Below are 26,856 nucleotides of genomic sequence, written 5' to 3'. Positions count from 1 at the left end.
AGGAAAACACCAACTAGCTAAATGAACACCATCGGCCAAATAATGGAAGGAAACACTGACTAGCTAAATGAACGCCATCGGCCAAATAATTGAAGGAAACACTGACTAGCTAAATGAACACCATCGGCCAAATAATGGAGGGAAACACTGACTAGCTAAATGAACACCATCGGCCAAATAATGGAGGGAAACACTGACTAGCTAAATGAACACCATCGGCCAAATAATGGAGGAAAACACCAACTAGCTTAAATGAACGCCATCGGCCAAATAATGGAGGAAAACACCAACTAGCTAAATGAATGTCAGTGACCTAAATATTGGAGAAAACTGTTATTAAATAGAGTAAATGTCATTGGCCATGAAATGGAGGTAAATACCAATTAGCCAATCAAATGACATTGGTCTTGTAATGAAGAATACACTAGCAAGTTAAATGAATGTCATTGGCCATGTAAATGAGGGTAATACCCATTAGCTAAATGAATGTCATTGGCCTTGTAATGTAGAGAAACACCAACAAGCTAAAAAAAAATGTCATTGGCCATGTAATGGAGGGAAACACCAACAAGCTAAAATTAATGCAACTGGCCTTGTTACAATGAAGGGGACACCAACAAGTTAAATGAATGGCATTGTCCTTATAATGGAGGGACACCAAAAAGCTAAATGAATGTCATGGTCTAATGTAATAGAGGGAACACCAACCAGCTAAAGGAATGTCATTGGCGTTGTAATGAATCCCACAACATGCCCTTGTCTAACCCAGGTAGTATACCTATACTAGATGAATAAGTTATCTGTACTGTAGTTAAGTTTAGGACAGTCTGGCACCTTATATTTCAATGCTAAAACTACCTTGTTGATTGAGACATAGCATATCTATATGAAAAATTTGATATAAGTGAAAAATTTGAAGAATGTTATGCAATATAAACAAGCACTTTTAAGTTGATGAAAAAATGATTTTATTGCATGCTAATACCATGACTGTTTTCATGATCATATTTCCCAGATCACTTACTGTTAAAAGATTTCAGTTAAATAAGACAGCATGACCCACAGTATATCAGGCTTCAATGATTTATGATATGGTTCATCAAGCAGAGTGTTAAATTAATAAGTATAGTCTTGTTTTTGTAACATATATTGAAACTAGAAAAATCCATAGACAAGGTTAATAAGTAGACTTGATTTGGTAACATATTTTAAAACATGAAAAATCTATAGAAGATAAATTTACAATTTATTTTGCTAGTTTCATATTGTCTTGATTTAGAGTTTGGGAACAGTGAGAGAAATCACAATGTTTCCTAAGAAACAACTGCCACTTCTGATTGTGTAACATGTTAACCCCAGAAATTGCTGTTGTTTAAAATTAACTTGTTAAACAGTAAAGTAAATCACTCCTTTATGTCACTGTTTTCATGAAACCTGGCAATACCATGTATATTGAATCAAATTTGTCAAACTAACTACAAATGTGACTTTAGACTTGATAAATTATTATATTAAACAGATAAGAAAACTAAACAGCTTATTCTATCTTCTAACTAGATAAACAGCTTATTCTTAGTCTCTTAAGTCTAGATTTACATACTATATAATATCCTTGGACTATGCCTTACCAATAGACTTCATATTACCATATTGGAATAGCTCTCACCTATGATCTTTTAACCTAGGCTTCATTGTTGTAGGATCCTTTGTTTTACTGTTGGCATATTCAACTCTGCCTCAGATCTGAAGGTTCATTTGTATGACAGTTAGAAAAGTACTCTTTATTCTAAAGTACTTTTAATTGAGATGTACTATTGTCTATTGTGTTGGCTGATGAAGGCTGCAAACAATACAATACATACAGTGATTAAAAGTTGATATTCACCCAAAATTATTGGTAAAAACTTCAAACACTCAAAATACTATTTAGCAGAATCAGTACTTTTCCTTAGCAATTCAGTTCAAATATTTCTTGTCTTAGGTCCTCAGAAAACAAACAAATAGACTTGATCACTCCATCATTTTGTGGTTGGTTATGATTACATACTACGAAGTTATAGACAATGAGTATAATAGCTGATTTTTTGTCATTAGATTTGGCAGTTCTGTTGTCAAATAAAAAGTAATAATTTGTACGGTACTTAAGACCTGGTGTCTTGACTGACACTTTGCACTTATTTTATGTGGGAAGGGTAGATAGTGTACCTGAAAAATGCTGGATTATGATATTTACATGAAACTGATTGACCTCAGTATGATATTCTACAGGATACCAGTCTTCAAATAGAATATTATGTACCTAGCACAACAAAGATGTAACATAACTTGCAGTGATATAATTTTTCGTTTGGTTACAATCCAAACAAAACATTCAAGTCTTTGGTATGAGATCCCACTGTTTTTAAATTAAAATCTATTCCACGCTAGATCACTTCTGCTTTTCATATGTTAATTTCAGTCTGGAGGATCCTGTTAAATATGTTTCGTTATGATGGGCACATTAAATGTTTTGAAAACGATTGATGTTTTCTTAATTACTGATAAAACATTTGTGTTCTAATATTAGAACCAGATTTTCAATTATATATAAATGTTTTGTATTGTTTTCCCAAATGTATGCTTTTGAGCAGCCAACTACCGTAGAAAGAAGCCGTAACTATTGAAGGAGCTTTTTTGATTTGTGATGTTGACTTTTAATATTGATTCATTTTTCACAATAGATAGATTGACATAATAACCAGTGTATTTATATTTTACTGGTGTCAATGGCCTGTTAAGGGAAGACAAATATCTGGTAGAGAAAGGTAATTGGTCCTTATATAGATTTGTAAGAAAGTGGCGGAGAAATTGAGTAAATCACACTGTATAATGATTAGGGATGGCAACACTATGCATGTACTCAAGATCTCAAAGGAAAATTAATGGTTATTGAGTAATTTCCCTTTAGAAATGAAAAAATGCTTAGTTTGCTGTTTCCCCGCTCTAACTTTACTATACCGCAACCATATTTTCTAAATTTTATACCCAATGCTTATTACCACCAAACCCAGCTATCATGTTTGAATTTGGTGGGTCTCACTTTCACCATTCTTGAATTATATGCCCTTTTATAAATGGAAAAGTTGGTAAATTGCCTTTTCCACACTCAAACTACCCACAACAAACAAAAACAACTGTCATTTTGTTTCAAAGAAATCAAACGTCAGTAAGTTTGATTTAAAAGATTGACTTGTACATTATTACAAGTTGGACCTATCTGCGTTCCACGGACATACTTTTCTTTTATATATTTTTACATTTATATTTGATAGTTGTACCTTCTGACCATTTCTTGTTTTCCATATATTTTGCCTTGTCACCACTTATGCAGCAGTTATATTGTTGTTAACATCTCGTTGACATTCAATTACTCAAAGAAACTGTTATTAGGTTCAAAAGTCTATTCTTATAATTTGGTTTTGAATTAGATGTTTCACAGGAGAAAACATATCGAATTACAAAATGTATGTGCACCTTTTTGATGTTATTTATATGTTAAAAGTGTTTGTTCTGCATATTACCCTCCAGATAAAGGGAGAGCAAAATGGTGGAAAACTTGCTGTCATATTTTCATAAACATAATTCATAACCTTCCAGGGAAATGAATTCTCTATGGGTTTGATGTATAGGAGATAATCTTAGGATTACTAAAAGGGGAACCATTTAGGGTTTTAATACTCGTTGACACACATTTATGTAAAAGTTCAAATTTCAAAACCAGACATCTGTAAGAAAAAGATAAAAAATGTTATTTTAGAGAAACAAAAAAAGTCTGAAGACTTCCAAGTTTGAATTATGCAATGCTTTTAACTGATTTAGAGGTTTCATTTTCTGTATAAATAGATAATGGATATACTTTTTCATACATTCAATGCTTCCATTTATCAATAAATTGCTGAAAAATAAGTAAAGTTATGATTGAAAAGCTTATGTTATACAATACAGCATAGAAATTAGTTTAATCTTTCAATAATTGCATGTTACATTTATATGAATGTATTATTTTTTTCAGTAGTGAATTAGACACTAGAAACTCTGACTTACTGAATTGATGTCATTTTGAGTTGTTTTATAAGCTGATCAATATATATTAGCCATTTGTATCATATTGTGGACACACAAACGTGATACTTAATTTAGTCTTAATTATAACAGTCAATACCGGTATGTTGAAAGTGTGGTAATATTTCCCAATAGATAATAATATGCACAATCATTCAATGTTAACCAATGTCCTCATCAGAAGGCTTTTTTCGTACATACATCCTTTTAATATGGCAAATTGTATACTCAAATCAGTGTTTAAGAGAGCATTTAAAATAACATAACAAAGCAAGTGTTTTTACCATATTTTGATCTTTATTTCGATTCAAAAAAGAAAAGAAGAGATGTTGCTAGTGGTGTTTAGATGTATCTTTTAAGATTAATTGATTAACCCTTTAGTGTTTAATGCCTCTTTCAGCACTTATGGCTATTTCTTAGCATCCAGATTTTTTGGGGAGGATGATGGAAGCTTAAGTACCCGATTAAGATCCCTGACCTTAGGCAGGAAAACTATTAAACCTGGCCAAATGATATTTGAGTGGAATTCACCTGCCATGTGCAGGGCTCATACTCACAACCTCAGCCGAGTTTAAAGGCTAGTTATACAGTTGATGAACTACTTAGGTCATTGTCCACCAAGGACCCTCAATATAACTGTATAATAATACCCATTCATTTCTGTTAAATTCAGTACACATTTATTTATTTGGTTCATCATGTCACTAGAAAAGTCGTGCTTTAACTTAACAATATTGTTACGGTACTCATTGATCTTGTTATCACCAGTATTTACTTTAAAAAGTGGTGTTTATAAGGTTTTTGACCAGATAGAACAATATGTTAATCATTGATTTACCTTTGTTTACCTTATGTGTCTAATCTGTATATCAAAAGTTATCTTATCATAAAGGATTCCTGTCTGATAGGTTCATCTCAGTACATATACCTATTTAATATTGGTCACTCTAATCTGGACATGGGCTGTTTAGTAAGCATGTTGACCTACTTCTCACATTTTGGAGATTAACTTTCTATTAGAACATATTGAACATTTCCTAAAATGTGAATAAAAAGATTACCATTTAGGCTTGATATATGCTAGACTGTTATTTATTAACAGTGGTGGGTCCAGGGGGAGGGTTTCCTTGGGTTGCAACACGCCAATCCTCCCCCCCCCCCCACACAACCCCCACCTCTCTTTTTTTTTTTTTACAATCAATGCATTTGAATGGGGACATATTGTTGGAATCCCCTCCTTTTTATCCTGTGTTGGGAACCCCCCTTTTAAAAATCATTTGCTATTAAACTTGAAAACAGATTATCATAAAGCCACACTGACCCATTTATTTGTGTATAGTGGTTTTCTTTTATTTTTAAGTTTGAGAGAAGAGGGGGGATATGACCCTTATCAGGACTCCGGAATCGGGTGTTTTTAATCTTGGGAATTTTAGGATGCGGGAATTTTTTTTCTTCGGATTTCAGAACCTCTGGATTTCGTTAATTTAAGCCCAGGATTTCGGGATTTCCTGCTTGTAAGCCCGGGATTTCGGGATCAGGACCCCTCCTATTACCCCTCAGAGAAGAGATACTTTTAGGTAATTTATAACCATTTCTACATAATTATTTTAAGGATTGTCCAACATGTTGAATCATTTTCATCAGTTTGACTTGTTGAATCACTCATTATTAAGAGATGGCTGATTTGATGACATTTTAAACCATTTGTCAAAATTGGGATTTAGGAAGCGGGTATTTTTTTTGTACTTTTACTGGGTTTTTTGGGATGAGGGGTTTCATTACAGTTTTTTTTTGGGAGGGTGTCTTTTTATACACAATTTCTTATATGGAACCTTTTGGTCTGTTGCACTTTTAGTTGTAAATGACTGTTGATATGTAGTTATTTATTGTACTGTTTGAACAGTACATTTTGATTAGATGAGTTTAGTGATATCCACTCCCATATACAGTAATGTGACAGTCCATCAAACTGATGTCTAGGGTCTTGCTTCACAGAACCTAAGATATATCTCTGTAATCAAGTTTCCAAAAAAAATATTGATAAGTTCTATTTACCTTCATTAAAATAGATTTTTTTAACGGAATTTTTTTACAAATAGTTGTATAAAAATTGTATAACATTGCATAAAAATGATTTGATACTTTGCGTCAGAATCCAAGTTTGCATAAATTATAGGTTGATACCATACTGAGAGAATGATAAATAGTTGAAATATTCCATTCAATTTTTTAGTACCATTTTAAATGTTAATTTTTTTATATTTAAGTTTCAGATTTGACCAAACATTATTGGTAAATCTCCCTGTTTTCTTAAGAACTATTATGCTACCAAGATTTAGTCTTTTGTAAAATGCAATAAAATAATTGGTTCACTCATATATTGTGTCAGTTGAAAGCTGTGACTTCAAATCTTTTAACAATGTTAGCTAAGAACCCTCCTATTTTAAGCCTCAATAAAAATTGATTTAGTGAATCATCCAAACAGAAAAAGCAATTTGTTTATGTTTAGAAACAGGTAAAAATACATTTGATCATACCTACAGGTATCTAGATTGAACATTTAATGCTGGCATTCTCGTTTTATACTCAAAACTTTCATCATACAACTGGAAAATCGTAATCTATTTTGTTAAAGGCAAAAAATTATAATTTTCTGGTCGATTTAATGACTTCTGTAATGATAGAAATGAGCATACACACCAGTTATACAAAACATGCATCATTTTATTACTTTATAATATCTATCTCTTTTAATGCGTAGATTTTTTTCACAAAGGTATGTGTTACTGGGTTTATTTGAGTAAAGTATTTTTGTGTACTTGGCAACAAAGTTCAAAATTGTATTCCTTTGTATTCCACAGAAGATTCAAATACTATGGTTACCATATATATGGGGTAGTACGTTCATTTCAAAAACAGCTGATTGGAAGAAAGAAAAATTGTGTGTCCCCATTTGATTTTTTACTTCACTACTGTATGATAACTAAACCTCTTTCAGGGGTGAAAGCTCTATCTATTCTCATAGAAATTGATTTTTGAAAAAAAGAGTCAAGATTGGTCCTTCAAAAAGGAATGAGTGATCGCTATTATTTCTCTCACAAAATATCGAAATTGTCTGTCTTTTGAAAAATTTTGAGGGTCAAAACCTATGCCTACCACTTTTCTCAAGAACTCTGCATTGTAAATGGTGAATATTGTTGTTTTTAAAGTACAAGGTCTGCATGTAGAAGACCTCAACCAGTGACAATAGTCAATATAAATAATAGATATAATCAACAGGCATCAGATTGTTTTGAGTATTTTTTTTCATAGAGAGCTTTTCTTATGGCGGCACCGTTTGCCTACTCATAGATATCCTTTCAATAAAAAATATTAAAAATAAAGATTTTTTTTTTATAATTTGACTAAATCGTGTTAAAATAAAGATAAAAATTTCCTGATTCATCACAGTAAATCTGTCCTCTTAAAACTAAAAAAAAAATCATTTAAAAAAAGACAGGAAACATCTGTTGACCTTGACCCTATTAAGTAACTTCGATATAATCAGCAAAAACATGTATGAAAGTCTGAGATAAAACCGTACTTTATTGAATTATACATGTCATTTTACATGTGTTACCATAAACATTTCCTTTCTGTTTTTGTCTCATTCAAATAAATTCTTCATCTCTGCATGCTTTAATGATATGTTATACAAAAGCCTGTAAATGTCAGAAGTATAATGTAAATTTACAATAAAAACTGCAGTGTGATAATTAACTGTAAAGCCGATTAATCTACGGCAAGTAATTACCGGTAAGTCACTAATGGGGAAGTGAAAGGTCTATAAATATACACAGAATAGTTACTTCAATTACTGATATAATACTATTGTTAGGATAAGGTTGAATAAGGGAACTATACAATATGGTTATTATAAGGATATGGAAGTGAGTTGATACAGCTTGTTTGTAAGGGCTATAGTATAGGAGTTAATACATTGGGGTTGTAATAAGGGTTCAGCTAGGGAGTAAATGTAGTGAGTTCATTGTAAAGGGCTAGGGGTAGGGAGTTTACAATGTGGATATTTTAATCCAATGAAAGTGTATTCAGAATAAATACAGGGTAGGGAATTAATACAGTAGTCATCAACTTGGAAAGGGAGTTGATAAAGGTCGTTTTAATGACTACTTTTTGATAGTGAGGGGAATATAAAGATGGATATTATGGAGCTAAATATGTCATAAAAGTATACTTTTTATACAATAATCATTCTGAACATTGGCTGCAAGTTTTCCTCAATCCACAAAAACTGTTACCCACGAAAATAAATAAATCCAGTGCAATCCACAGTTTAAGAATGATTTGAACCTGATGTCCAGAGATTTAATTGATACTTGTTGAAGAAAGGATTGGTGACATCTCTGATTCAATCAACATTTCAGATGAATTATTGTATCATTCTTTACTCCGTCATCATTCTGGCTCATTTATGATATTACTATAGATATTATTCCACAACAATTTATTAAACACGATTTAATCACTTTCATTTTCATGCCTCACTTTGAATTGTCACAATTAATCACACTGAACTTTTTAAATTAATCTATTTAGCAGACGCCATGCATTTTGTTACTTATTGAAGTCAGATAAAATGTTTAACCTTTTTCACAATTTTATTTCTATTTTGCTTTTTGGCATTTATTGGAAAATCTGCTACAAATTGAATTGTCTTCCGATGCATAAAAGAAGAAATTTCTATGACATAGGTGATAGGCTCTTTTATGTTAATGTTCTTGGTTTCTGCCGATTGTTAATCTTTTCATCTAAATAGCCTGATGTCAAAAAGTTTTACTTGTTTTTCAGGAATTGATTTTTATTTTCTAGTCTGTTATAGAGATTTATGTGTTTTTTGTTATTAATTTAGCAGACATAAATTCCAGAAATGGAAAATGAACGATATCAGTATGCTGTCTACTGCACAATATACCCACATTACTATCTACTCAGAAAGTTGTTAATCACAAGAAGTGGGAACCTATATCAATATACTCTATATGTATCCAAGTTGTGATTTTAAAGTTGAGGGTTTGAAAAAAGTTCTCAGTCGATAATCTTTATTTTCCTTTAAAAATTTGTCTACTTGTAATAAATAATCTACCCTTAAGACATTAATATGCGTTTTCACTGAAATTAGATTTAATTTTTTGCTTATCATCTTTTTCATCTCTGAAATATTTTAAAGTCTTGGACTATAACAGTTAATCACTTTAACATTTTAATTCTTTTGATTGTATGCTAATATATTGTGTTAAAGGATATTGGTCAGAATTCCTGTATGCAAAGCATGCATCTGGCTCATGGTATAACAATGAGAGATTTGATATAATTTAATACCAGCATGAAAATTGATACAGATTTATTACCCAAACATTATTTATCTACAGAGAGTTGTAGAGTTATTTCCCTTTATATTATAAAGAGCTATTTCCTGTTGTAAGTAAAGAATGTGGGACATCAACATTTCACCTTTGAACTGACTTATTTTTTGAACAATTCATAATGAATTGATTGAGAATTAGAAGGATAATGAAAGAGAATGATGTAAGTTAATTACTGTTATTCTACCTGTACTTTTTACCTGTGTAACAGGTGAAATAACCTCTACATAGGCCATTACCTTTGTGGCTAATCTGAATGTAGTTTTTACTACAAAATGTGTGTTTTCAATGTGTAATTTAACACTATCTTTAACGCAAACATTACTGCATTTCACATCACTGAACATACACATGGAATTCTTTTTAATGTAAAATTCTATCATTTGATATTGCTCTACAACCAAAATATTTGATCAATCAGATATAAATAGAACAGAAAACCAATAGTTTTGCATTTTATGATGTTAGCCTGTCATAAAATAAAAACCCATTAACATGTTATTTACAAATGTATTTATAGATAAAAAAAAAATCTAGCTGTTTTGGGGTTGGTTTTTTTTCGGTTTGGTTAAGTAACCCTCAAGTTATCCCTATGAAAATTGTGGGCATATTAAAAGAAGGAAAATTTGACAGGTTAAATGAATTTATAGCATGTTTTCATGTTGTGTAGAATCAATTAATTTAAAGTAATTAATTAGTGTGAAGAAGTGTGTTAGCTCAAAGACATACAAATGAATTAATCATATAATACCTGCACCTAGATTCAGGACATATAAATGATATTTCTGAATTTTAATGTCTCTTTTCACAGCACCAACTTCAACCTGGGACATTTGGACTAGACCCAGCTTCAACGAAGTACTTAAAAAAATTTAATTTCAAAGTCAATATTGTACATTAAATTAACACAAGATACAAAAATATTGCAAAATTAAAAAATAATAATATTATATCCTCTCTAAATGACCATCTAGAATGATCATACAAAGTATTACAACTCAACTTATTAAATAACTAACACTTAATTTCAAAGTCATTCAATTGGTATCAAATTTGCAACTATAAACCAATCAAAAATTAGAAAAAAACAGTTTCTTAGGAAATAGAAACTTTCATTGCGGAAACCCCCTCCATCAAATGAAGAGTTTTTACACATATATAGATGTGATTATTTTAATACAAAAACAAACGTGGTTAGAAACATTGATGGTTTCAAGAGAAAATAATTACATTAGATGTATGTTTCATTATAATACGTTATACTGATTGGCTAACTGCACACTAGTGCTATTCCTGAAACAATTGCATTAGACAAAATCATTTATCATTCATGATGACACGAGGTCCCACAATAAAGTGCACAGGTGAATTAAATGAAAACTTGATAAAAATCGTGTTTTCATGATTCTAGCTAAAAAAATGTAATTATAAGTATTGAATGCTTCTTTTTGTAACTTTATAGGGTTGTAAAAGCGTTGACCGTGCGCACATTTTAAGTATGAAGCGCGGAAATGTACTTCGGTCAACGCTTTTACACCCCAATAAATTAACAAAAAGCAGCATTCAATTCTTAAATGTCAGTCAGTTACAAGAATTCAGATTGGGAAATTTTAACAGTATCAATTTTATAACCCAAGATACAACAATGTTTTCGTTTTGGTTTTTCCTAATGTAGAACTGACAAACCCCCTTTCATCCATAGATAATGATACAAGGAGAAAAATACACCTTTTTTCCCTTTGAAATTTAATTTTGCAGTAAAGATCAACAAATGTAAACACTAACAGTGAGTAGAGAGATATGTGGGCCAAGTAAGATTGAGTACTTGTTTACATATTTAATCTTTTCTTTGTATCTATGTTTACATTCTGTGTGTGTATTGTATAGAAGTCAGATATTCCATTTAATCAATATAGATACACACCAATTAGTTGAATCAGGTGTATTCATACTTGTCTGAAGTTGTGGAACTCCCCCATAGACAGGGCAGACTTGTTCCAATGATATAATACAGCCCATACCTGAATATTTACCTCCACTTTTTCTGTGCTGTTTGTTTTATTTTTCCATTGATTATGGTGTTTTACATGTGGTGGGCCATTGCCTGTGGGACACTTCCTCTGAGTACTTTAAAAAAGAAAAGAAATACACTATCATAATGGCTTTATGAATTGTTAAGAATTTTAAATCAATTATATAATTATGACACGACAGTAAAGTAGATTCAACCATTTTATTATAAACATAATTTAACTCAACTGTTGTAAATTATTGTAATTTTGAAATTGAGTAGGAAATTTAAATTTGCTGAAAATCCTTTCATCATGTTCATATATATACTACATTAGCTTCGACTAAAGTCATATTATTCCTACACATTGCACATGTATTAAGATACGATTTACAAACACATTATAGTGATTGTTTTAGCATGAAAGTAAGACACATGTTGCTGCAACATAGATTTTTTTCTTTGTATTTTACTTTCATCTTTTACCAATCTGTATGGGGAGAAACTTTAATTGAAAAATCATGTGTATTTCTGTTGTCCTTAACTTTGGCATGAGTTCTAATAACCATGCTTGGCCTTATCTACAGCTATCCTCAGAGTTATTACATGTAGATTCTGAAATCACCACACCTCTCATGCTGTTAATGCTGGTTGCCGTTTAAGGCCCCAAATACTTCAAATATATTTTGCTCAGTCCAGGTCTTTTGAATGAATTAGTATTCTGATTCCTTATTGTTATAGGCCAGATACACTCATTAGTGTTGATTTATTTCTCCCCATACTCTTTAAAATACACTTTTCTTAGAATCAAGGGGTATTTATACTTTCTATATTTATCCTACATGTTTATTTGAAATCCATTGCATTTTAAAATAACCTGTACTTTAAAAAGAATTGTGTTATTTTTGGTATGTGATTAGCACGCACTTTTACCATGCAAGTCAAGATAACAAGTTTTTGCCGAATGTCTCAGCTTTTTCACATCTATGGTTAAACCAAGTATTATTTCTTAACTAAATACTTAGAATACAGAAAGGATGAAATATGAATAGATTATAATGCATGAATTGGTTATTATCGGTATTCATAAATGTAAAATCTTTGTTATTTATGATACATTTTCTGAACCCTATACACCTTTATTACTTTACTAAGTCAACTTGTTTTAAATCTTGGCACCTATATTGATAATCCTACCTTGACCTTTAATTGTACTTAAATGACTATAGTATAGTATTTATTGTGAGGTGAATGTTTATGACAGGATCATGATGAGTAAAGTTGTATAGCTATTTAAACTTTCTTTGTTCTTCTTCTAAGTACTACCAGTTTAAGGGGAAAGGGATTCTCAGCTTAGGATTCAAGGGGGGAAGGAAATTTCAAGTTCAAGGATTCAAGGGGGAAGGTGAGTAGACAGTGGATTCTATGAATAAAAAATACCATTTTAGTCCTAAAATCATCAAAAAATATCTTTGCCATTATGGGTATTTGTCGCCCCCTTACTCCTGCTATCTAGTTAGTGGTATATGTTGTAAAGATTAACATGGTATACTGTAAAGATAAACTCGACAAAGGTTAGTGCTGGAATGTACATTTTGTAACATTTTTCCATGTCTGTATCCAGGACATTTCTGACAGGGTTATTTGGGGTCATGAAGATCTGACTTCAATCTAGATCTCAACTTAATAGTTAAATTCTCTATAGCAGAAAAGTTTAAGTCTCAACTTAACAGTTAAATTCTCTATAGCAGAAAAGTTTAAGTAGTGTTCTTTTATCAATGAGATACTCAAGTTTTTTCAAAAAGTACCACCTCTCATCCACAAAACTCTACCCCACCTCTCATCCACAAAACTCTACCCCACCTCTCATCCACAAAACTCTATCCCACCTCTCATCCACAAAACTCTACCCCACCTCTCATCCACAAAACTCTACCCCACCTCTCAACCACAAAACTCTATCCCACCTCTCATCCACAAAACTCTACCCCACCTCTCAACAACAAAACTCTACCCCACCTCTCATCCACAAAACTCTACCCCACCTCTCAACAACAGAACTCTACCCCACCTCTCATCCACAAAACTCTACCCCACCTCTCATCCACAAAACTCTACCCCACCTCTCAACAACAGAACTCTACCCCACCTCTCATTCACAAAACTCTACCCCACCTCTCATCCACAAAACTCTACCCCACCTCTCAACCACAAAACTCTACCCCACCTCTCAACCACAAAACTCTACCCCACCTCTCATCCACAAAACTCTACCCCACCTCTCAACAACAGAACTCTACCCCACCTCTCATCCACAAAACTCTACCCCACCTCTCATCCACAAAACTCTACCCCACCTTACCCCACCTCTCATCCACAAAACTCTACCCCACCTCTCAACCATAAAACTCTACCCCACCTCTCAACCACAAAACTCTACCCCACCCACAAATCGTTGTTTAAATTTGAATCCAAGGATTAAAGCTTTTTTCCTTGATCTCTTATGTGTCAATTTTCTATCAATATATATATATGTATATATAAATAACCTAATTGAGGCCTACTGTTTTTCTTTATTGGTTGCTATTTTCATATTCATACATATACATTATTTCTCAAATAACTTCTGATGCTTAGAGGTTGACCCTCTTTAATTTTGCATCCCTTTTGATTTGTATTAAACCATTCTGTAAATGATTATAAAGATAAGAAGATGTGGTATGATTGCGACATCTCTCCACCTGTAGATGTTAACAACTATCATTCTGCCTTTAACAATGAGCAAAACCCATACCTCATAGTAACCTACAAAATCTACAAAATGACAAATGTAAAACAATTCAGATGAGAAAACTTAGAAAGCCTGATTTGTGACAAAACAATAAATGTTAAGAAGAAATATGTTATACATCAACCAACAATTGTCTAAGTCAAACTTCATAGTTTCCCCTGCAAATAAAAAAAAGAACCAGGACAGAAAACTGCATATACATAAAGTTAGCAATCAAAGTCATGGTCTTCACAGGCTATCAACCTTAGTCACATTCCTTAAGATTTAGAATTTTTGTAATTAAAATACACAGCAACATTATAACATTACAAGGGCTTCAAACAAAGCCTTACATTGAATTAAAAACAGAATCGTGGAAAGCTGAATCGTGAACAGATGCCATATTATTTCTTATTTTAATTATTAAGATCTAACAATTTATATTGCAGAATACATTACTTCATTATGTAAAGTAAATGTGTTTCATGTTGTCTATCATGCAATTTAAGCTTGGGAAATATTTTTATGTTGATCATCATGCAAAACTGTCATGAAGTAGATACTGTGCATCTAACTTAAAAACAAACCGTAAGAAAAAAATGTCATTCACATCTGCAGTGAGACTGACTGTGAGTAATGGTTCAAAAATTGACAAACCTTCAAAAACAATTTTTTGAAAAATATTTATTTCAAACTTATTTCAACATTTTTGAAATGGATATAAAAAACTTAACTACATAAGTTCAGACACACCTGCAGCCAGGGTGCTTGTGGGACAAAGCCTCATGAAAACAAAATATACTTTTGAAGACTATTAGTCTTAAGATTATTATTGAAGTTGGACCATTAAAGTCAGAGTATCATGACCCCAAATACCCCCCTCAGAGGCATCCTAGCTACGAGGCTAACAAAAAAGCATTCTGCCCTAGTACAGTAATTGTATCGAATATTTATTTGTTCTGCTTTTATGGCCATTTTAACGTTTTCAACATTATTCTTAGATGTTTTTACAGTACATTTTCACACTTGAGAGACTTTAATGATTTGTCCCATCACAAAAATAGTCACAAAAACCATAAACTTCACAAATTCTTAGACAACTTTTAAGATTTTTTCACCCTTATGAATATTCATAATAAAATAACACATTTTTTTTGTATCATGCCCTTTTTCTGTCTTTTTTTTTAGATAAGATTACTTTTATCAAATATGTTGCTCCTATACATGTATAGATGACCAAGTAAATCATGGACATGTTAAAAAAGGGAATGATTAAAACCTTGATATGTTTTTGTCAGTATTCAATCAATTAGTAACAATAATATGAGAATACAGACATGTGACTAATTCAATTATTTTAAGAATATTGAATACAGTCCAGCAAGCATATTGAATTGATGAATTAGACCATGCTTCAGTTAACCTAATACTCCAGTATACAATGCTCTAATGATTCTTTAAATATATTGCTTTTTTATTCCATTTTTCTTTATGATTGAAGTGGTATTTTAGAAGTTTTTTTTCCACAAATTATTTCTCAAAAGATAATTACTACATTTGTAAGTGGCTGTACTTCAAAAGAAAAAAATGTAAATGACTCAGTTAAATACTAAACACATTGTATTTATTTGTAAATTGAAACCATAGAGCAGATAATACTTTTTGCTAGGGTAGAATATAGACCACTATAATCTTCATGGTGGTAATATGTTAAAACAGCTGACCACTAGATGGTCATTAACGGCTTCATGTCAATCAACGAACAGGTGCTTTGTAAATACTATGAAGTACATGTATAGGTAGAATTGATTTTTTATATTCATTATATCTGTATCTTGAAAAGGTTAAAAAAAGTGTATATTTGTTAAGAACAGTGATAACAACCATTATGGTTAATACTGCCATTTATTGTGTCTCAGTGGACATTGCTCATGATTACTGTTGAGGTTTCTAGGAGAGTGTTTCAAAAGAAGGTACAAAATATTAACTTTTCTTTAAATGTAATTAACTGTTATAAATTTTTATTTTTTGTAATTTTTATTTAAATATATCTCCCCCATGCAAAGCTCTTATTTCTTGTCCAGATTTGCCTATATTTTGTCTTTTATCAGCTTTTCAACATTTTTTTAAGGTTTTGATTTTTCTAAAAACAAAATTAAAAAAAATGTTAGGAAACAAAAACAGAACTTCATTGTATTATGTATAAATCTATTTCCATCATTGTGTAGTAAATGATGATGAATTCCGTTTTTATTTATTTTGAGAATGATGTAATATACTCGGGTTTGTGTCCTCTTAGTTCTTGTGTTCTTGTTCTCTAACACAATATTAGATTTGTAGACTTCATATATGCTGTTAACTGTGTTTTGAGTTGTCTCAGAATTTATCATTTTACTTGTCAGAATTGAGACTAACATATTGATTTATAAACATTGCTGACAGTCGTCTTTTCTCATTTCTTTGAATGTCAATTTTCACTGCAATTTTTTCTCAGAAATTGGATTTAAAAAATGTAACAGTGCAATGCCCTTGTTAAATAAGTCAGAGATACTTTTATATGTTTAGTAAAATAGGTTAATCCATGCTGGTGATAAATGAATTTTATGATCATTGCTGTGTAGAGAATTGTCTAACAATTTATAAAATTTATAAGGTATTGGAATTGTCAATGAATCTTATACACAATGCTTATTTAATACTACAAAACACAGATGAAGTTTCAATTTTATTGACGACCCTTAAATTGTTCTAGAGTTATGTCCTTTTTCAAATTGAAAAATAGCACAATTTTTCTGTTTTCCAACTTTAATTTGCCTCAATCAAACGTTATGAAACTTATTAATACACAATGCTCTCAAAGTGTAGATCAAGTACGAATTTTTGTAGCATCACTTTTATTGTTCTTGAGTTATGCCCCTTTATAACGTTAATAATATGTAAGTTGGAACATCATTTGTGTTACATGGACACATTCCCCAATTATATTGTATTCAATTTGAAGCTATCTTGTTTAATGGATTTTGAAAACAAACCTCCCTAACAAAAAAAAGTAAGTCAAATATTTTGTCAATGACCCATCTGGGGCTTTGGATTTATCTAATAGTTGTGTCACCTTGTAAAACTTGTACCTCTTTTTACCTTTTATTTTGAAGTTAATACAGGTTTAAGGTCAGTTCCACTTTTGATGGCAATTTAAAATGATGATGATTTGCCTGTAAATTACTTTTCACAAGCAACTTAATGTAAGAAAGAGAGAGATTCAACTGTAATTAGGTTGATATCATGTGTTGTCAACAATCTGATCCTAAGATTAATTTGGAACAGTGATAATTAAATGTAGAACATAACTTTACTTCACCTCTAATTGTATGCATAAATTATAAAAAAAACATTTTATCTTTACAATTATATTTAATACTCCTCTATATAAATGTACATGTAGTTGACCAATTATTTTATTTGATAATTTACCTTCATTAAGATAAAATGTCAGAACATCTTTTGATTTAAAACTTTTTTATGCATAGTTGTATTCTCAGGAACACTGTAAGTCCTGCCAACCTTTGTGATTTGTGTGAACTTTAACCCCAATGAGATGTGTTGACCTGAATTTTGATTTTTTTTTTTTATAAATTCAACACCTTAAATCAGACATGCAAATGAGTTAAAAGGGTATTTAAGGACATACATACTCATTTAAACAATATTGCAGTAATATAAAACACTTATTTAAAAATTTCCTGTGTAGATATTGAAAAATTGGCAGCTATGGGACTTAATGTACTTTTTTGATATTGAATGAATACGATTGCAAGTTTGACCATTTTCTTAGAAGTCGTCTTGCTTTTAGATTCCCTGATATTGAATTTAGGTTGTAGTTTGAAAAGTGGTGATTTTTCAGTCAATTAATTACACATGACATGACTGGCATATGAAGTTTAATTAACCTCATAATGCTGACAATAGAACTTAATATATCATTGTATATAAAAATGAGAGACAACTATCCAACAGTCCAAATGGTGTGGGTGTAAGCAATTATTGGTCACAGTATGACCTTCTATGATGAGCAAAACTGTAAAGTCAGCTATGATGAAAGGCCTCAACAATAACGGTCACAGTATGACCTTCTATGATGAGCAAAACTGTAAAGTCAGCTATAATTAAAGGCCTCAACAATAACGGTCACAGTATGACCTTCTATGATGAGCAAAACTGTAAAGTCAGCTATAATTAAAGGCCTCAACAATAACGGTCACAGTATGACCTTCTATGATGAGCAAAACTGTAAAGTCAGCTATAATTAAAGGCCTCAACAATAACGGTCACAGTATGACCTTCTATGATGAGCAAAACTGTAAAGTCAGCTATAATTAAAGGCCTCAACAATAACGGTCACAGTATGACCTTCTATGATGAGCAAAACTGTAAAGTCAGCTATAATTAAAGGCCTCAACAATAACGGTCACAGTATGGTGTTCTATGATGAGCAAAACCAAAACTGTAAAGTCAGCTATAATTTAAGGCCTCAACAATAACGGTCACAGTATGACCTTCTATGATGAGCAAAACCAAAACTGTAAAGTCAGCTATAATTAAAGGCCTCAACAATAACGGTCACAGTATGACCTTCTATGATGAGCAAAACCAATACTGTAAAGTCAGCTATAATTAAAGGCCTCAACAATAACGGTCACAGTATGACCTTCTATGATGAGCAAAACCAAAACTGTAAAGTCAGCTATAATTAAAGGCCTCAACAATAACGGTCACAGTATGACCTTCTATGATGAGCAAAACCAATACTGTATAGTCAGCTATCAAAAGCCCGACATGAAAATATATGCAATTAAACAAATGAGAAAACCAACAAACTGATTATAATTACAAAAAAATACAAGGAAAAACAAATATGATAGACAATGTAAAAATAACCAACCACTAATAACAGGCTCCAGTAGCAAACAAATATGTCCACTTTTAAAAATTAGGCAAGGAGGCCTGACCAGAGATTATTCAATGTGAGGACATTACTTAAACCACAAATAATATTTATTTATTTCATACAAGGATAATGTGGATCAGTTATTTTATTTAAAAGATTCCATATTTGAAGTTAGAGTAAATGTTTCATTGGGAAAAAAAGTTTGGATAAATAAGTTTTCTCTGTAACATAAAAAAACTAACTAAAAGGAACTTTCATTTGAAGAAAAAGTTCTAGATAGATAAGTTTTCTCTGTAACCAGAAAAACTTACTAATGGTCTTCTAAAAACAACCATAGATATAATTAGTTCTTCGTTTACAAAAGGTATGTTTTTTTCCAAGATAGCAGAACTCTTTGTCTCTAGGGGTTAAAGGGTCACAAGATGTAACAGTTGTGTAACACTTTCAAGTTCAGTTAGCTATATATAGTTTACATCTGTGTTTCTACCATTGCTTTTTCACATATTTGACACACAAATAAAAATTGTTACAAATTGTTGAAGCGATTACTTTTTTTTTCTTGTACAAATGTAGTAATCATAGGACAAAAATAGAAGATAGATATAACAATACATTTGATACTGCTTCTGTATCAGTCTTTAGAATGGACTATTTTGATGGGTACTACAATACTTATTATAATGATATTGATATGTGGGAGACAGTTGGTTTCTGTATGCAAGATGAGTACAATGAGGATGCTTATTTTAGGGTACGTTTTATCTATGTCCAAAGTTATTTGATATATTATAGAATGCAGAATTCAAAAACCTGAAAATTGGAGACGTTCCATGACTTTTAACCAAATCATTATGGTGTCAGTAAAACTTTTGGATGTTTGTCAGACTTCAACTTTACCATTGTGTACAACCTAACAAAGCTTGCAAAATCTTAGAAAAAAGAAACACTATGCATCAATTGAAAGGTGGGGTATAATGACAGCAACCCAACAATAGTCTGCTGTGGATTCATTCATTTTTAGGATTATAAAAATTTTAGTGAATTGAGAAAAAAATCATTGATATTTGATTTGATGGTTAAGTCTGCATTAATATTACAAAGTTTGTACTCTGTTAAGTCAAATGCTGCATTAGTATTACAAAGTTTGTACTCTGTTAAGCATTCAATTTCATTGTTGACCTAAAGCCATGAAATCCTGGCAAATATGGGTGCTCACAAATAAAATGAATCCACAGTATATTTTTGTATTGTTTTGTCAAGTTGTTGTCTCATTTGCATATTCCCCACATCTCCTTTTATTATTATGTTTGACTGTTTAAATACTGATAGCATACATAATCTTTGAAATTTTATGAATGAGTGAAAAACACTGAAGTCCTTGAAGTATTGTTTTTAACTCATCCTTACTCATGCAGTAAAGGTTGAATTTCTTTCATTGCAACATCTTGTTAACCCCTGCTGACAAATTTCTATGTTTTTTTGTTATTTATTTTATTTTTCATTGCTTGAAATTAAGCTCCAAATCGTCTAGTTCAGGGTATTATACAGACTAGTTCAGGGTATTATACAGAATGGGTGCTGCTTTAGTATTGTAACCAGCCAAATGTCATCTTTCATGTTTGCAACAGTTATTTTGTAAAACACATTTTTGGCTTTGCTGTACTTTGCAAAGACTTAAAATGCAGGTTCAAACCTTTTAATTATAAAGGTCCAGAGGTACAATGTATATTGTCAACAAGACAACTAAAGGGCTCTTTAAAGCCATCAACAATGAGTAAAAATGAATATCAGATATATACCTTATTCCTATATCCTTTGTTATTGTGGGGAAGGGGCCTCGGTGGCCAAGTGGTCTAAGTAGTTACATATGTACTTTTGTAATCAATAGTCAGTCAACACTGAGGTTGTGAGTTCGAACCCTGCTTGTGTGGGTGCAACAGACTACAATCTTAATTGACTAGGATTGTCAGTTTTCCTATCAAAGGTCAGTGGTTTTTTCTGGACACTCTGGCTTCCTTCACCAATAAAATCTGGCCACCACGAAAAAGCCTAAATTCAGTGCTTAAAAGTGGCATTATAACAGCAAAAATTAAAATCAAATTAAGGGAAGGGGTGCAACAATATTGCATTTAAGGAATAGTTGAAATCTTGTACTCTTCTACTCTTGATTCATGCAACTTACTCCAGGTATTGAACTCAAATCTTACTTTCCACCATATTATATATATTGCTTATGTCATATGTAGTCAGTTGGAAGGTAAACTGAAAATATTTTACAGCGAAAATTTTACATCTGTTGTGATGAGGATGTTAATTTCAAGACTGATTATATTTCTTTAAAAACAAATTGGGTTATGCCAACTTAACTTTTAAGATCTTATAATGATGATGAATGATTAATCATGACTGGTTTCTGATTTATTTTTTATTTTTAGAAATCAGTAAAGTGCCTACATTGTTATACCTATAAAACATAAAATAATTATATGGTATCTTTTACAAACTTTTGGTAGTCATAAAAAAACTCTTATTTGATATCATTGTTCGATGGTCATCCCTTCAGTTCTAAAATAGAATATAGGTTAAAAAGAAAACAAAATTGAGACGATCTGCTTTTTTTCACAATACATTGCTCTAACAACACAAAAAGTGAGTTCACTGTGGTAATTTAGTGACATTTGGTGAAATCGAAAAAGCATCTTTTTTTTTCTATATATATGAGCCAAAAGATGATGGTCCCTGTTTAGATGTAATATGCTTACACAGTAGTTCTGATTGGCTTACTGTGTGTTGAAAAGGAAGCAGGAAAAAAAGTTACTAACATCCTTGAAATGTTATCTTATATTTCTATTCACAATGACATTGTACACACCTAATTGTAGATATTTGAGAATATAATTTTGTCATGTTGTGAAGCTTAGTTGATAAAAAATATCATTTTGAAAAATCAGTACAAATACACCTGATTAATGTATTTGAAGTAATGATTATTACATGTTTTTTTATTTTTATTTTCAGTATCTCTATGACGAGGCGGCCAAAATGGAGAATTTGAGGTAAGTGTTTTTATTTTACCTACATTGCTATCTAGTATCTATCCTATTTTGTCCAGCAGGAAACACGTATATAGATTATGATGGTCTAAATTAAAAATACAGACTTAATTAAGAATTTCTGAACTTTGTTTTTGTACTGCAGACAAAAGACATCAAGTCTGATACTCAGATATCATAGAAAAAGTGGAAACAGGGAATATGTCAAAAGACAACGACCCAACTATAGAGCTAAAACAAGCCAACGGCCACCAATGGGTCTTTAACAGAGGAAGAAAATCCTGCACTCCGAGTCAGTCTTCAGCTGGCCCCTAAACAAAAATGTACTATTTGTCACACAACTCTAAATATATAAATAAACCAAAATTAAATGAATATACAAGACTTACAAAGGCATAGATTTGAGATAGATTACCAATGACCAATGACAGAATGATTCCATTGAAGATAATTAGCTTTATCATTATACAACACCTTCAATACATGAGTAGTGCTTCTAATAAAACACAGATGTTCCAATCCTATTCATTATAAAGAAGTTTTGATATGGTTTCATTGTTTCATTCAGGTTATTAGCTGGAGATATTACATCATCATGGTAGAAAAATGAAAATTTTATATAACATATAAATAAAATGAGTGATTATAGTTTGACAACCAACAGGTTGTATGACTTCATGCGTTTCCATAAGAATATGACAGCCTATCCTTGTTCTATAGAATTTGTCTACAGTTCTATAAAGCACTCCTCCCAGGGTAAACAGACCTGTTAATGTCACTTCTTATTGATAAACCATAGGTGGCCTGTAGGAAACATATTAAAACATTACAGTTTTACCCATTAAATCCAATTTCACTGTGGTAATGAATTAGAAAGCATATCAATTTTCCTTTTGTTGAATAAAAATTGAATTTGTCTATTTATCAAAAAGAAAAGCTATCAAGCAGCTTTTTTCACTTTTACTTTTTTCTAGTCCAGTAAGGAAATGGAGAAAAAGCATGCCTTATTAGACAGACATTATTCCAAACTGTTTAATAACCTTGAGAAAACCTAACTGCCATCTATAATTATATAAGTTGTCATGGTTTTGAGAATTATCCATTATATGGTTTCATTAAAATTGTTTAAATGTGTGGATATATGAAATAATGTTTAGCTTTGTCCTGCTTTTCACCCTAGGCCATAAAAGTATATTTGCCTTAGTTGCACTATATCTATATTTCCTTTTATATTGATATCAATTTCCATAAACAAAAATATAACACTTGAAATTGATATCACTTGATTTTGTTATATTTTTTTTATGGAAATTGATATCAATATAAAAGGAAATATAGATATAGTGCAACTAAGGCAAATATACTTTTATGGCCTAGGGTGAAAAGCAGGACAAAGCTAAACATTATTTCATATATCCACACATTTAAACAATTTTAAGTCAATAATTTGAGTTATAACACAACTGTTTGAAATGGCAGCTACTAGCAAGTCAACTGAACCAATGAATTATTTTACTGCCACCCAACATAGGTTTTAAGATAATCTGTATATACAAAAAAAAAAAAAAAAAAAAGGAGCACAAAATTGCCAGACTGTTGGATGTGAACAGCAGTTGTAATAAGTTCCATAACACCATAGATATATGATTGCCAGAAAATGATTAAAAGAATTTATGTGTCTGTTGATTTCAATATAAAGGATATAATGTATAATCTGTTACATAACCAGGCCATGCAACAATAAACAATGCTTAGGGATACACCAATTTAAACTTGTTTTTTTTTTTGGGTGTTTTTTTTTTATCTGCAAACCCAAAATATAGCTTTATCTGCTTCTGTGATCAGATCTGGTATTAAATTTACCTAAATTTCCAGTCTAGTGGCCATTTGTCAGTTGTTTTTGTCATTAAGATATGTTTTTACAAAGTTGTACACAATACTTGTTGACAATTTTTGGCATTTAAAGCTAACGATTGCAAGGAAAATTGCTTACAAGAATAAATGGTGAATATATTTTTTTCTGTGAAAAAAGGGACAGTTGGCTGCAGTAAAAAAAATATAGTTGCTTCCTTGCCTTCGTTCAACTACCTGGCAACTCTTGTCACAGTTTATGGACATTTTTGTTGAAACACTGTTGAAGTATAGACTTATACCCTTGAGCAATATTAATAGTCCAGAACATTTTTCGAAATGGTCTATGTAAAATATTTTTCCAAATCAAATAATTTTTTCCTAAGTACCTACTAACTCATTTTTTTTCTGACAGGGGCAGGAAACTAAGATTATTTTGGTCTAAGGTAAAATAGAGACTGAAATTATAATTTATGATCAGACATTTTTATTTACTAGTCCATGGAACAAAGTGTGATACCATCATTCACAGTAATGGCTGTGAAAATACATTTTAGTTAAGGACACTTGAAAAGAAATGACCAATGGACAAATTTTTGGAAGTGTCCAGATGATTATTTGTCCATTCAAGATAGTATTATCAGCTACATCACATACAACACCTATATAAGTGCTTCTAGGTTATAAAGGTTTAGGTCAGTGACTTATTTAAATGTGATCTGACCATAAATAAATATAGCAGGATGAATGCCTTAAAGAGACTATACATTAATGGATGTTGTCAATTTAGCCGTTAAAACATTGCATAAATTGTCCAAACAATTACTTACAGGAGTTCCCCGTCTTGTTTTTTTGTGCTTCATTTATAGCAATGATGATGAATATTCTTGGTCATTTTTTCTGGCACTCTTTATTGGATTTTTATGATATATTAAGTTATTAGGACACACTCTCTTAGTACCACTACACTAATAGATGTTATATATAGATTGTTATGACTGCCAGGTAGTAGAATATTTAACTCCATGCCAGGAAATCGTAACCAATTGATAGATATGTTATACCCAAGGGTGTAACAAAATCACATTTAGAACAAGATGAATTAGAATTTTGTGGTCTTTTTTTTTTTTTTTAATTGTTACCTATATTTTGTGGCTTTACAATTAATTGAAATACCTGAAGAAAAGAATATCATTGCTTTTATAAAACATTATCTGTGTATATTGAAAATTACAGAAAAAAAGCCAAAATAATAATTTTTGTGTGTTTCTGAGTTGATGTTTAACTGTAAATTGTCTTAATTTTGGCAAATTATATTTGATTTCTTCAAGCAAACATAAGGTTAGTATAGTACAAACAAACCATAGACAAATAATCATTGACTTTTAAACTTGTACATTTTCTATTTGAAAGCCTTTAAAAAAAAACATAAGTGAAATATTGATTCCCTAACTGTTGTAGATCGTCGACATCCTTGACACAAATTGATTCCTGCTTATATAAGATCTTCATGCCATGTAAAAAAAGTATAATACCAAACCTAGCAAGTGACGGTCAATTGAACAATCCAGGAATTTATTTTATTTTATTTTTTGATATACACTTTTCATAATATAAAATATTACCTAGATACAGTATGCGTTTCTTGTATTAGCAATGTTAACCTTCTTATTCAGTATCAATGTACAAGCCAGTACTAATGAGTCAACGCCAATCTAATATAGTCTGTTACAGTCTACAGAAACACAGTGATAGATAGCATTAACCTTTATGTCTTAAAGGGTCATCACTAAGTCAAAATATGATCAAATTACCAGTAGGGAGCTTATGCAGGATTATATCCAAACTAAGCATTTTCTAGAAAAAAAAGAATTATTTTTTTATGACAATCGGTTTCCTGTATAAATCCAATGACACAGTTTGTCATGTTCTAAATTTGGAAATATCCTGATATGTTGATTATTAGGTTTGAGTTATAACTGTAATCAATAAAGGCTTTATTTCATTATGATAGTTTGACATATGAAATACAAATTGAATTTTCACTGTGAAAACATGAAATCTAGCAGCTAATTTCTGTGGGATTTTTTTTCTTTCTTAATTCATATCATTTTGATTAGTTCTTTGTGTATAAGAACATTTCTGTGTTAAGGGGGCTCGCAGTTATAAATCATTTTTTTGGTTTAATATAGGATTTTGCTATATTTTTTATATATGCACTTTACCATGTAACTTAAAAGAAAAATGAAATAAAAATGGGGTCACCGTTCATTTAAGCTCACAATCTGCCTCCGAAAGAGGCATACATTTTTGTCAATGTCCTTTCTTTCTGTTGAACTAATAGGAGAAATAGAAGAAATATCGAAATAAAAGAAGAACTAAATTACAGAAATCGCTTAAATTTTACTATTATTTAGTTTATGTTCAGCTTATTGGAAAACAATAATAAAAAATATAGGTCACCGATGAGTTAAAAAAGTTTGTACCTGCGAGCCTCCTTAAGGCAGACAGAGTTATCTCTCTTGGGTTATAATTTGAAAACATTTATAATAATGAATGTAGATTCTTTTATTTTTACTTTTTATTACTGAAGAATTTGGTAAAAATATTTGTATTTCATATATAATTTAAGTAAGAATCTGCATTTTATAAACATGTTTAAAGGATGTACTGTAAACTTTGCAATCTTATTATATATAAAG

The 26,856-nt window shown here is 31.1% G+C and overlaps 1 protein-coding gene and 1 long non-coding RNA gene across 20 annotated transcripts in view; one reads left to right on the top strand and one right to left on the bottom strand.

Annotated features, from left to right (window-relative positions):
* Positions 1 to 26,856, top strand: part of LOC139521686 (vitamin D3 receptor-like) — a 160,569-nt gene that overhangs the window by 91,358 nt on the left and 42,355 nt on the right. For 15 of the 17 annotated variants that reach the window (XM_071315213.1, XM_071315206.1, XM_071315209.1 and 12 more), the window contains one exon: positions 22,269 to 22,306. In XM_071315213.1, coding sequence (XP_071171314.1) covers positions 22,269 to 22,306 — 38 coding nt within the window. Of the gene's footprint in view, positions 1 to 9,559; positions 9,688 to 22,268; positions 22,307 to 26,856 lie in introns of those variants that run through there. The other 2 variants (XM_071315218.1, XM_071315216.1) reach the window with 1 other exon arrangement.
* Positions 1 to 26,856, bottom strand: part of LOC139521687 (uncharacterized) — a 62,578-nt gene that overhangs the window by 21,548 nt on the left and 14,174 nt on the right. For 2 of the 3 annotated variants that reach the window (XR_011664049.1, XR_011664047.1), the window contains exons 3-4: positions 11,546 to 11,651; positions 1,667 to 1,840 (exon numbers count right to left, since the gene is read on the bottom strand). This is a non-coding gene — a long non-coding RNA (uncharacterized lncRNA). The remainder of the gene's footprint in view (positions 1 to 1,666; positions 1,841 to 11,545; positions 11,652 to 26,856) is intronic. The other variant, XR_011664048.1, reaches the window with a different exon arrangement.

The sequence above is a fragment of the Mytilus edulis genome, chromosome 4, assembly GCF_963676685.1.
Source record: "Mytilus edulis chromosome 4, xbMytEdul2.2, whole genome shotgun sequence".
NCBI classification, from domain to species: domain Eukaryota; kingdom Metazoa; phylum Mollusca; class Bivalvia; order Mytilida; family Mytilidae; genus Mytilus; species Mytilus edulis.
Note: the sequence above shows the minus strand (reverse complement) of the source record. Positions and strands in the feature narration are given on the sequence as shown.